Below are 13,273 nucleotides of genomic sequence, written 5' to 3'. Positions count from 1 at the left end.
CAATGGGTGCCAAAAATGTATGTGTAAAATATGTGTCAATCATTGAACAATCTTAAAACACACAAAATGAGACAGTTATATGGAAAGAAAATTAAGAATTAGCAATACAAACTTAGCCTTCCAAATGGTGTCCCATCTTCCTCTAATTCCAAGGATTTTATAGATCTTTTTGATGTGGCTCTCAGCAGCAGCATGACTGACAAAATGACTACTTGAAATATGAGTAGCTACATGATGCAAACTAAATGCATGATTGATATGATATGTGATGCTATGTTAAAGATTATGCTAAAAATGCTATGTTAATTGCTAATGATAAAATGCAGCTTTCAAGATGATTAAAGTGCATAATTAAGCTAAGCTGAAGGGGGATGATTGACTAAAATGAGATGCATTTATAGATTTTCCAAGACCAAGGCTGAGGTGGCAAGATTCGACGATTGAGATTCAGTCTGTAGATATCAAGGGCTGAAAATGAAGAAGTTAGAGAGGAGGTTGATATAGGACACTTGTCATCTCTTGGGGAGACAAGTGTCAAAGATTTCTCAACAAATGCCAACAAGAGGGCAAGTGTCAAGGGGATAAAGGATATGTGGCAAAGGTGCCATGTGTCCTCAAGAGAGGATGAACAACCCACAAGAGGTTAGGATGAGGAAGTTAGAAGGAATAGGGTTGGTTAAACCCATGGCTATGTTGGATGAATTAAGTTAGAATATGGTTAGGCTAGGTGGTTAAGGATTAGGACACATGTCCAAATTCTAATTTAAAATTCAAATTTAATGAGGATGGATGATTAAATAAAATGAAATAATTAAATTTGATTATTTAATTAGGGAAATAGCATAAATGAATTAGAATGGGACAAATTAGAAAATGAACTATATAAATAAATCCTATAAGCAGAAGAATAAAAGGTTAATTTATTAAATCACTTTGTATTTAAATAATTATCTCCAGACCACATTTTAGTGTATACAATAGACACTAAGCCAAATGCTCCACTACCACTTCTTAAACAAGCAAAATTTTCTCTCTACTCATTTCGTAAACAATCAAGCAAGCTCCTATTTTGTACCTATTTTCTATTTGTGCTCAAGACATGAGCCACTCATTGCATATTCTTCCTCTATGTATAGGTTTTCATGGAGAATGTATACCAAAGGACACATTTAGATGATGACACCTTCCAAAGTCCATTATTTTATATGGACCTCCTTTCCTATCCTTTGATGTCTAAATATTTATTTTACATGTGTTTGTGAGTGCTATATATTTTAGATGCATGATCATTTAAGATATACACATAACTCAAAGTGGAGACAAAATGTAATGGTAACATATGCATACACGTACCATTTCCCATTTGATTTTGTTCTTATTTTGAAAAAATGTATTGGTATATATACACATCAACAAATTGTAGAAAAATGAACATTAAGTTTTACTAAATGCTGAATAATTTAGTATAAGAATAATTTTAATTGGTTGTTGCTAATTATTAGATGACTCATTATACCATTGTACAATTATTTATTATCTTAATAGGCCACTTGAGTAGCTAGCCATAGTGTTTTTGGTTTAGAAGATGACCTGTGATGAGTTTGTCCGACAATGTGCTTTTTTTGTGGGCACTGACTCTCTTATTGGAAACCTCCACTTCGAAACCCTAATATGTTGCTTTTGATTATCCAAAGGACATTTGACTTTTGAAACCCTGAAAACTCCCTGGAAGAGCTTAATGTTTACCCACTTCAAATTCCGTACTGAACAATTCCACCCACTCAGCATAAATCAATTCTCCCTGTGTCTAACTTTTACCTTCAAATTCAGTCCATCACTAATGCATCAAATCATGTTTCTTTTTAAAATAATCCAAGTCAAGAGTCAGTGGTTTCCAATGATTCCTGCACTTTTAATACTGACAGAAAGATTCAATAATGGTGTTTTATTCCAAAACTAAGGCACTAGTGGAAGGAGCAAAATTGCAAGTTGTGGAAGGAATCAATCCAACAGTAGGGTGGGATGATTGTTCAGAATTAGTGGGGAACAAAGTGTTTGAGCTTGTGGGCCTTTACTCTCACACGGTTGGGCTATGCATCCATGACTTTTAGGATTTTTTCATTTGTTTAAACAAGATTCTTTTCTTGCTTGCTTAGTTTTTTCATTGTTAAATAGATATTCTCATGACCCAATTTGTGCAACAGATGACTTAGTATTCTACTTGTATGTCAAGGTATGTTCTGGCCTTTATGTGTTAAATAGCTTGGTATCATACATCTTTGATTCTACAAGACAAAGCACTTAATAAGGCTTTAAGGAGATGACCTAGTATTCTACTTGCATGTCAAGATATGTTCTGGCCTCTAGGTTTTAAATAGCTCAGTATCCTACATCTTTGGTTCTACAAGAAAAGCACTCATAAGGACTCTAAGGAGATGATCTATTAGGGTTAATAAGTTAGCAAGCCCCTGTTTATAAGTTAGCAAGCCCTTGTTAATAAGTTATCAACTTAATATTTTGGAGTCTAATCTGATGAGGACCATGTACAATATCCTTCTCTTGTTCAATGTTAAATAGATATATTCATGGCCCAATTTGTGCAACAGATGACTTAGTATTCTTTGCTTGCTTGCTTAGTTTTTCCATTGTGAAATAGATATATTCATGATCCAATTTGTGCAACAGATGACTTAGTATATTCTACTTGCATGTCAAGGTATGTTCTGGCCTTTATGTTCTAAGTAGCTTGGTATCTTACATCTTTTGTTCTACAGGACAAGCATTTATAAGGACTCTAAGCAGATGATCTATTAGCAATTCTCTGATTATAAGTGAGCAAGCCCCTGTTTATAAGTTAGCAAGCTCCTCTGTTTATAAGTTATCACGTTCCTCTCTTTCTAAGTTAGCAAACTCCTCTGTTTATAAGTTATCAACTTCATATTTTGGAGACTAATCTGATGAGGACCATGTACAATACCCTTCTGTTGTTCAATGTTTTGGCATTGTTGTTCAGCAATGCATGGTGTCAATGCACTGAACTTGAGTATGAAGCAGATAATAGCACAGATTGCTTGAGCTGGAGGCTGAGTGTGGAAGTAAATAATGTAAGGAATTGGTGGACAGTTCCAGAGGACTGCTTGGCATATGTTAAGCAGTATATGGTGGGTGGACAGTATGAGAAAGATCTTCAATCTACAGTGGACCTGATTACTTCCTACATGGAAAAGATTGAGCTGGCAGGTGATGGAATGGATGCATGGGTCTTGGATGTAGATGATACTGCTTTGTCTAATCTTGAATACTACAAAGGAAGAAAATTTGGGTAATTATCTGTGCATTCATTCTTTCTAGTGGGTCATTTTTTTAATTTGTTGTGACAAGCTGCAGGTGCACTTTTGGAAGGCATGAGATGGTTTTGTTCTTCTTTTAAGATGTATTTTCTTTGCTGATTCTGCAGATTTCTCATAAATGAACCTATTTTAATGCTATACACTCTGACAAAAGATTGATTAACTTGTATCAACACATTGGCCTGGTTCTTATAACTTTTGTTATTATACAGAATGGTTACTTCTGTCATGTTGATGCATAGTTTTCATCAGAGGAAGTGGTCATAACCACTTTTTAATATTTGTTTTATATTGTAAGTGTTTGTGTTTACATGAAAATTTACAACTTCATGTTGTTCACGATCAGAAGATCATGAAAAAGTTTTTAGTTATATTTTATGATGAATGATAGTTTTTTGTTTTAATTGTGTATATTTTTCAGTCAACATTTCAAATCATTGAGGTCGATCCATCATCAAGAAGAAGAGAGTCGCTGAGGGTGATTCAAAACATTGATTTGCAAGATAAAAAAGGTTATGAAAAAGTTCTTAGTTATATATCTCATGGTGTATGATATTTTTTGGTTTTAGCTCTATATATTTTTCAGTTGACGTTTCAAATCACTGAGTGTGATCCATCATCAAGAAGAGATTCACCAAAATGTCGATTGAAAAATATACATAATTAAAACCAAAAACTATCATACATATAATTTCATGAAATATAAAAAATTCGTACCAACTATATTTCATGATTTCCAGAAGACTTCTACCTATCCAAACTATGAAAAATATCTCCTCAAATTCGTACAAAATTTGAATTATTATAGGTTGTATAGTGGCTATGGACACATCAGAGTCTCAGTAATTTCAGCCATGCTTTCCAAACATTAGCTGACTAAGATTGAATAGAAGATATATTTTGGTCCAGTTTTACGTGGTTTCATACAGGCTATATTAGTTTTTCATTATATCTATTGATTTGTGAGTTTGACTGATAGAAAATACTTTGTATCTTTGTCTTGAATGGTCCCTATAGAAAACTCTGTTTTTATTGTTGTGGTATTGATTAATGGTTGTTTGAATATGTTTTATCCATTGTACGTATTTTTTGTTTTTTATATGAATTTTTTTTTTCACATATGTTAATATCATTTTTTTAATAATAGAATTATTATCATTATAATTTTTTTTGTTTTTTTCTGAAAATAATCTTTTAGTATTTCTTTTCATATTTATTTTAATTAGTACATAGAATAAATATTTTTTAATAAATAAGATTAATATATTGTGATAAAAGACAATGACTTTCTAAATTGTGTGTTGTAGAAGAAGAGACTAACTTATAATACAATTGATTTGCACGTGAAAAAAATGATGGTATGGCAGCAATAATCAAGCTAAAAGTATTATGTTTACATCCTTAACAAATAGACATATTATTGAAGTGGTAATATACATAGGTTTGAGAAAATACACTTTTCTTGCATGATCATGATTTTTTTTTTATGTAATTGGTAAGATACTAAAATTTGTTCTCAATTTAAATGCAAGCATGATCATATTTTTAGTATCTCTAATAAAATTTAAAAATATGGTGGCCAATTGAGCATAGACATAATTTAAATATATAGTCTATATATATATATATATATAATATTGTCTCGATATATTTTTATTTATCTAAGTGTTTCTTGGTGTTAATGTTTGAATTATATAGCGGAATGCCTTTTGATCGATTCTCATTCAACAATTGGGCTATGAGAGGAAGGTCTGTAGCTTTGCCTGCTATTTTGGATTTGTATAACAAATTGAAGGTGTCAGGGTTTAAAGTTTTCTTTCTCACTGGAAGGGATGAATCCCAGAGAAAAGTCACACAAAGAAACCTACAATCCCAAGGATACAATGATTATGATGGTCTGATCTTAAGGTGCAATTAGTTTTCCTCTTTTATTTTTCCTTTTATACTTATGAACTAAACACAAAAAAGAGTAATACTTACGTTATTTCTTTGTTAATGCAGAGGCCACTTTGAAAAAGGGAAGGGTGCGGTAGTGTTTAAGTCGCATAAGAGGCAAGAATTGATAGAGAATGGATATTATATTTGGGGAAATGTAGGTGATCAATGGAGTGATATTACAGGGGATTATGTGGGAAATCGCACATTCAAACTTCCTAATCCCATGTACTTTGTTCCTTGATCTATACTAAAAATTGTAACTAGTAGTAAGAAGTGTTTATTTACTTGTAAGAATGTTTGTGTTGTAAGATTACATTCCAAGGAAAATATAAAGATAATAAAGTTTCCTCTTTGGGAATACAATTTTTTCATAAATGGGCACCTCAATACAAGGGAATTTACTATTAAACTAGCATGTCAAGCCCTTATTTAATACACATAAAATACACATCCATGCTTCATCACTTTTTATTCTTCTTTTAGTACAAGATATAAGTTTTTTTTTAATCTAATAAAATTATGATATTTATATGACATTCCACAACCATGACTATTTGACCTATTGTTTAAGTGACAACTTATAACTCTATTTATTATTTGTTTGACATACTATGTAAACCATTAGATTGATCTAGAAACTTATTCTCAAGTTTTAATGTACCTTTTTCTACTTTATTATTGTTTGTACAACATTCAAAAGCTATCAACATCATTCTTTTTGTAACTTGTTGAAGTTACTTCTACTATGATTGACGAGGATTCTATCATAACTAGAATTATTCCATACCCAATTGAAATTGTCCATATTGATAGTGCGATGTGAAGTTGTAACTTATGATTTAGAAACCTTTCCAAACTATGTGAGCCTTTCTAGAAGGGTACTTTTTTTTTTTTGCCACTGATATCCTTGCAAGTATTTTTTATTCTAAATCTTTTAATATAACATTTAAGTTTTTTATACTAGAATACATATTAGACTTTCCAAATCAATTTGTATTTCCTAAAAGAATTTTAAATCACATGGATTTTACTAAAACTAAGATTAGAGAAGTATTTTAATGAATTTTTTAAAGTATAATCTTAAGGAAGTTTTCATAAAAAACTTTGATTAATTTCATATTATTTAAACAAGTTCAAGATAGGCTAATGGGAATAGGCACTAGTGCTTTGTTTATTTGATAGAAGTAAGCAATTATGGTGTTCTTATAAAATAAAAGATGAGATAGAGAGTGCTTGTTTGTGCTCAAGAGAAGAGTGATGCTTAGAGAATAAATTTTGTAAATGTGAAAAAGGCTTGAGATTTGGGCTCATGGGGATGATGAACTTGTGGATGTGATAGAAAGTTTCCACAAACTAGAGCAAAAGGATTGGGGAAAATGGGTCCCAATCAAAATCAAACGGTATGTTCCTGCCCTTCTCCTAGGTTCTCCTTCCATTGCCGGATGACCTCTTCCTATGATTTTTTTTAAATTTTTGACCAGGTCAAGAAGCTTGATCTTGTTTTTGTTAGTAGTCAAATCTTTTCATTCAAGCTTTTTCCAATTTTGATTTCTAGACTTTCGATTTTTTTTGGATTTGCCCATTACAATTTCAAGGTAATTTTGTAATAATTTTGTCTTTGGTTGGACCTTCAGACTTGTAAACTTTGTATGTATTTTCTTTCTATTTTAATATTAATACTCTTCGCTATGGCCCCTTATTGATAAAAAAAAAAAAAAACCTTGTGAAAGTTTGATGGAATCTAGATTATCATGTTCTAAATAATATTCTTCTTTCTTCTACCATAGAATAATAAAGTTTAGGATTTAGAATTTGAAGGTTTTCTTCACCAATACTTTTCTTGGTAATGTGGGTTGTATTGTTAGAGAATGTTGCCAAAATTATTCAAAAAAGACATTCCATACAAATATTCAAAGTTCTCCAAATCCTCTACATAAGTTTGGAAGGTGAAATCGATTTACGAGGATGGAAAGAGTTCTTAGTTTAGAGGCATAATCAATGGCTTTTTCAACTAAATTTTCAGCCCAAAGTGAGGGAATGATTTAGACACTAGAAGAAAAATAAAAAGGATGTAGAAGAAATGGGTAGCTTAGAAAAGGTTAGTTTAGATAGGGATGGATTTTCATTAGGCTTTGTTAGGCCTCTAGTTTATATGACTAAGCTAGTAGTAGTTTCTACATGTGCTTCCTCTCATGAGGCCTAAAGGGAAGGAGTGAAAGGGAAATTTCATTTAGAGAATTATAATCTTTAGTTAGCCTTCTTGAGGTTGGTAGTATCTCTCAATTTCTAACCTATGATTGTATGGTTCCTTCCCATAAAAATTGGAGAGTATTAGTCATGATACCTATGCATACATTAAATTTTTTGGCTAAATAGTCACGTACCCTCATTTGAGACATGTTAGAGTCAAATCATAATTGATTAGATTTTTGTATTGTTGGTCAAATAATAAAAAATATCACAAACATACATGCACAAGAGAAAAAGGCATTGAGCACCAAATCCAATAGAACTTCACTATAATAATTCAATAATAATAAAAACTTACCATTATGAAAAAAATATAATTTTTTCTCTAATGAAAAAATTGTATTATTAGATTACTTTAAATTGTCAATAATTCCACATTAACTTTAATCCATGTTTAACACATACAACATCCAAACATTCTTCTTGATACATACCAAAAATCTAAATTATATTTATAAAAAATAACTTCCTTATCTTACCATTCAATTGTTTTGGAATCCCTATCCTATTTGTACTCTTCTATCTATTTATGGCACAACTAATTACAATCTAACTATTCTTCAAAGCTACATATTTTTTGTCACACCAACATTATCATGGTACAACAATGTATTATGTCCTCACAACAGGTTATAGGGAAAAAAACAAAACTTAAAATTGATTGAGAACAAAACTTGTATGTATGTATAAAATGTTGGCAATTTGGAGGAATTGACTATGTGGTGCATTGATGTCAACACTAGCTTCTTTGGTTGTCTACCGAGTTCCGGTAGAGTGGTTGGACTTTGATGATGATCAGGAGATTTTTCTTCGGTATATTCCGATTGGTGGAATTGGTTCGGTTTGATTATTCATGTCATTCAAATGCGTGTCACATTCAGTTGGTTTGGGATTTGGTGATCCGGAAGCTATCATATGTTCTAGTAAGCCTTTTGGTTACCGATAAGGGTTATACTAGTAGAGATTTGTTGAAGATCTTTTGATGGATTCGATAAGTGGTGTTGGTGCGGCTTCTAGAATGTTTTCAGGATGTTGATGGTTATCATGTTCGTGTTCCAATTGATCAATGGTGTTGCATTTAGCACTAGACCTATTCTATGCTATTGTGTTAGGTTATGGACCAGTTTATGTAACGTGTTGGTGGATGCTCTCAATGTGTTACCAGTTGGATTTATTGTTTGGTTAATGTTGTTTCGGTCTTAGACCGACTTGGCTTATCATTTGTTTGCAGGTTTATGTAATGGATTTATTGTATTATCTTTTAGGTGGCCAACCTAATTATTTAGGTCCTGGGTTGGTAAAAATATGATGTAAGATCTCTTTGTAGATCATGGCATGGTTTATGGGTTATGCAATTATTTGTGTGCGAATAAAGTTGTAATCATATGGAGAGAATTTGGTCGATCATAGGTGATCGAATTGGGTTTGTGTAAGAGGTTTAAAACCTCATGTATTGAGCTTAACCGAAACTATACTTAGGCATAGGAGATGCTATTCTAGTAGTTCAATCTTCATTCTGGATTGTATTCCGAAGTCATCTGTAGTCAAAGAGACTCCTTTTTTGATGAGTAGTGCACTCTAGGCTGTTGGCCTTCCTGCATGTGCAGGCCCCTTATTGTAATATTTATTCATCTGATCGGTGGATAGAAATTGTGGGTCTCCAATCCCACCGTGGTTTTTCCTCATTGAGGTTTTCTACATATAAATCTATGGTGTTATAGTGTTCATCTTTGTGGTTGCATTATTACTTATATTGTTATTTGCTTTTATGCATACCAGTTGTTAAGTTGTTGTGTTAATAAGGTTAAAATTAATCATTCCAACAAAACCCTGATTCAACCCCCCCTCTTAGTGTTCTTGGATCCCAACAATTGTTATCAAACCTTGGTGCCTCAGAATAAGTCTAACATCTTGAGGAAGATCCTGTATCTGGAATCTGTGGAGATAAGTTTGAGGAAGGATCTTCAAATATCTCTTGAGGCCTATGATGCTAAAAGGTTGAGGAACATGAAGTTGCAAGATGAGCTGAGATCTATGAAGGAATTCATTTTTACTCTACAAGAGAGTTTGTCATCTGCACAAGCTAAAAGGAAGGAACTCTGTGATCAATTACAAAATCAGGATGATGAAGAAAAGAATACTTTAAAGGAACTATGTCAAAAGCTGAGTCAGGAAAATGGTATAATTAAGAATGAAATGCAAGCCCTAACTATGAGGATGTCTAAGGAGATTGAAGACAAGAATAAGAATGAAGAAAATCTTGCTAAATCTCTGAAAGATAGATATGAAGAATGCATTAGGTTGGCGCATGAGAATGCTATATTGAGAATTGAATTGGTACAATCACAGAACAATGAGCAAGAGTTGGAAAGAATGATGACAGTCCTAAGAGGTGATCTGGATGTTGCAAATGAATACAAAGATAAGTTCAAGGTCAGTTCTACAAAGCTTGATGATTTATTGAAGAATCAAAGGGATAGTGGAGACACTAGAGGTCTTGGATTTGAGCATGGAGAAAGCTCTGGTACTGCAAATTAGGATGATACATCCGGTCAGAAGAACAATTAGGAGAACTCACCAGTCAACCAGAATCAAAGGTCATCGGTAAGGCAATCCAATGCACATAAATTTAATGGTAGATACTTTATTTGCAATAAGTTTGGTCATATGGCAAGTCAATGCATAAATAGAGTCAATCAGAATAATAATTCAAGTACCGTTCAATGTTTCAATTGCAAAAAGTATGGTCATAGGAAACTAGATTGTAGAATTAATGTGAAACGTCATGCATGTGGAAATTTTGAACATATTTCTAATCAATGTAGGTCAAGGAATAATCAAGGTTACAACAAGGAAATTCAAAAGAATAATATCACTTGTTATGGATGCAACAAAGTAGGACACATTGCTAAATTTTGCAGGAGCAAGACCCTACCAGTAGGAAATGAAAATCCAATGAGAAAGGAAAGCAGAAGGTTGATGATATTTGGAAGGAGCATGAGAATAAATGGGTTATGAAGTTTGAGGATCAACCCACATGATCAAATGCTCTATATGTTCATACGAATGAAGCATATACCCCGGTTACTCAACTAGCAGAGCAGAATGTGCTTTCACTTGCAGGAAACTCATTCTGTAACTAAGGCATTCACCTTAGGGGGAGACAAATTAATGATAGATCTTGCATTGTCCCTGGTAGTGGTCTGAAAGCCTGTTTCAGATTTTGGAGTAGTCAGTTTTCCAATAAAGATTTGTTGGATCTTGGATCTTGTTTTGTTTATGAGTAAGTCACTTTATGAGTTATGGTTTGGTCATACACCTACAATTAAGCGTTTCAAAATCTTTGGTAGTGAATTGGAAAGTTTGATCATAGATGTGATGAAGGAATATTTCTTGGTTATTCAAATGAAAGTAAAGCATATAGATGTTATAACAAAAGATTGCAGAGAATTGTGGAGAGTGTTAATATCAAAATGGATGAGCAGTACAAAGGTCAAATATGAACTTATGAGAGAGAACCAAAAGTGGAAATGATCATAACTAATCTGATAACACCTATACCAGAACAAAATGTTGAACCAGTTACCCCGACAGTATCGGAAAATTCAACAGTAACTGAAGATCAGAGCAGAGAAACAGAAAGTCAAAAGACTCCTAGGTATGTAAGGTTGAAACATTCAGAAGATCAGATAATTGGACAAGGAGAAGGTTGGTAGCTAAAGAGGTATGCTTAAATTCTTAATTGAACCGACATTAGTAGATGGAGAATGTAAGAATGAATGCTGGATGAAAGCTATGGAAGTGGAATTGGATTAGATAGAAAAGAACAACACATGGACTTTAGTTCCCTGAGCTAAAAATAAGAATGTTATTGGAACTAAATGGATTTTTAGGAATAAATTGAATGAAGATGGACAAGTTGTGAAGAACAAGGCTTGATTGGTTTGCAAAGGATATTTTTCAGAAGGAAGGAATTGATTATGATGAATCCTTTTGCTTCGGTAACATGGATTTTTAGGTATGGTTTATAGTTTATGATGATTTTACACTATGCATATACAGATGTGGATTGGGCTGGAGATATAGATGACCAGAAAGGCACATCTGGTGAAGTTTTCTTTCTTGGAAAGAAACTTGTTTCATGGATCAACAAGAAACAATCATGTACTTATTTATCTACTACTGAAGCTGAGTATGTTGCTGCGGCTACTAGTTGTACACAAGTTCTATGGATGAAGCAAATGTTGAAAGATGTAAGGGTAGATTGTAATGAACTGATAGTTATTCACTGTGATAACTCTGCTGCTATTGGCATATCAAAGAATCCAGTATTTCATTCTAAGACAAAGCACATATCAATCAAGTATAACTTTTCTAAGGAAAAGGTGGAAGCAAATGAAGTCAGAATTGTTTATGTGAACACTAAAGAGCAGATTGTAGATATCTTCACTAAACCTTTTCCCAAGGAATCATTTGAGTACTTTAGAGATAGATTGGGGGTCTCTGCTCCTCTGATTGAGACTTGAGTGATGTTGATTGACATCAATCCGGTATGCATTATCAAAACTATCATTCATTTTGGATTGATGAGATGGTGCTACTACTCAGGGGGGTAGTCAGCTATGTGGTTCAGAGGTTCTATAGTTTTTCTTTGATGTTTATGTTAGATTTATGGCATTGATGTCAAAGGGGGAGAGGTATACATGTGAAAAATAGAGCTTAACAAAGATATCAATCACAAGGGGAGTCTAGTCTATGTTTTGGTTATTTGGTTCAAAACTTCATTGATATATCATTTGTTGGATGTCTTCCATTAGGGGAGACTTGTTTGGCACTTCTTGGCACTTGGATGTTTTTCACATTTAGTGTTTCCACCAATGCCAAAGGGGGAGATTGTTGGCAATTTGGAGGAATTGATTATGTGTTGCATTGATGTCAACACTAGCTTCTTTGGTTGTCTACTAGGATCCGGTAGAGTGGTTGGACTTTGATGATGATTAGGAGATTTGTCTTCGATATATTCTGATTGGTGGAATTGGTTTGGTTTAGTTATCATGTCGTTTAGACACATGTCGCATTCAGTTGGTTTCGGATTTGGTGATCCGGAAGCTATCATATGTTCTAGTAAGCCTTTTGGTTACCGGTAAGGGTTCTACCAGTAGAGCTTTGTTGAAGATCTTTTGATGGATTCGATAAGTGGTGTTGGTGTGGCATCTAGAAGGTTTTCGGGATGTTGATGGTTATCATGTTTGTGTTCTAGTTGATCGGTGGTGTTGCATTTAGCACTGAACCTATTCTATGCTATTCTGTTAGGTTATGGACTGTATTTGTAACATGTTGATGGATGCTCCTGATGTGTTACCAGTTGGATTTATTGTTTGGTTAATGTTGTTTCAGTCTTATGCTGACTTCATTTATCATTGGTTTGTGGGTTTATGTAATGGATTTATTGTATTATCTTTTAGGTGGCCGACTTAATTGTTTAGGTGTCTGGTTGGTATAAATACCATGTAAGATCTCTTTGTAGATCGTGGCATGGGTTATGGGTTATGCGATTATCTGTGTACGAATAAAGTTGTAATCATATGCAGAGGATTTGTTCGATCATAGCTAGTCGAATTGGGTTTGTGTAAGAGGTTTAACACCTCTGGTATTGATCTTAACTGGAACTATACTCGGGCATAGGAGATGCTATTCTAGTAGTTCAATCTTCATTCTGAATTATAGTCCAAAGT

General features: G+C 33.3%; 1 protein-coding gene across 1 annotated transcript; it reads left to right on the top strand.

The window, feature by feature from the left end:
* Positions 1–1,762: 1,762 nt before the first annotated feature.
* LOC131034235 (acid phosphatase 1) lies at positions 1,763–5,651 on the top strand. The gene is made up of 3 exons (XM_057965654.2): positions 1,763–3,322; positions 5,049–5,258; positions 5,352–5,651. The coding sequence occupies exons 1-3, from the start codon at positions 2,958–2,960 to the stop codon at positions 5,527–5,529; spliced, it is 753 nt and encodes a 250-aa protein (XP_057821637.1). The 5' UTR covers positions 1,763–2,957; the 3' UTR covers positions 5,530–5,651.
* The last annotated feature ends 7,622 nt before the right edge of the window (positions 5,652–13,273 follow it).

Source organism: Cryptomeria japonica, chromosome 5 (genome assembly GCF_030272615.1).
Source record: "Cryptomeria japonica chromosome 5, Sugi_1.0, whole genome shotgun sequence".
In the NCBI taxonomy this organism is placed as follows: Eukaryota; Viridiplantae; Streptophyta; class Pinopsida; order Cupressales; family Cupressaceae; genus Cryptomeria; species Cryptomeria japonica.
This window is presented reverse-complemented; position numbering and strand designations above follow the sequence as displayed.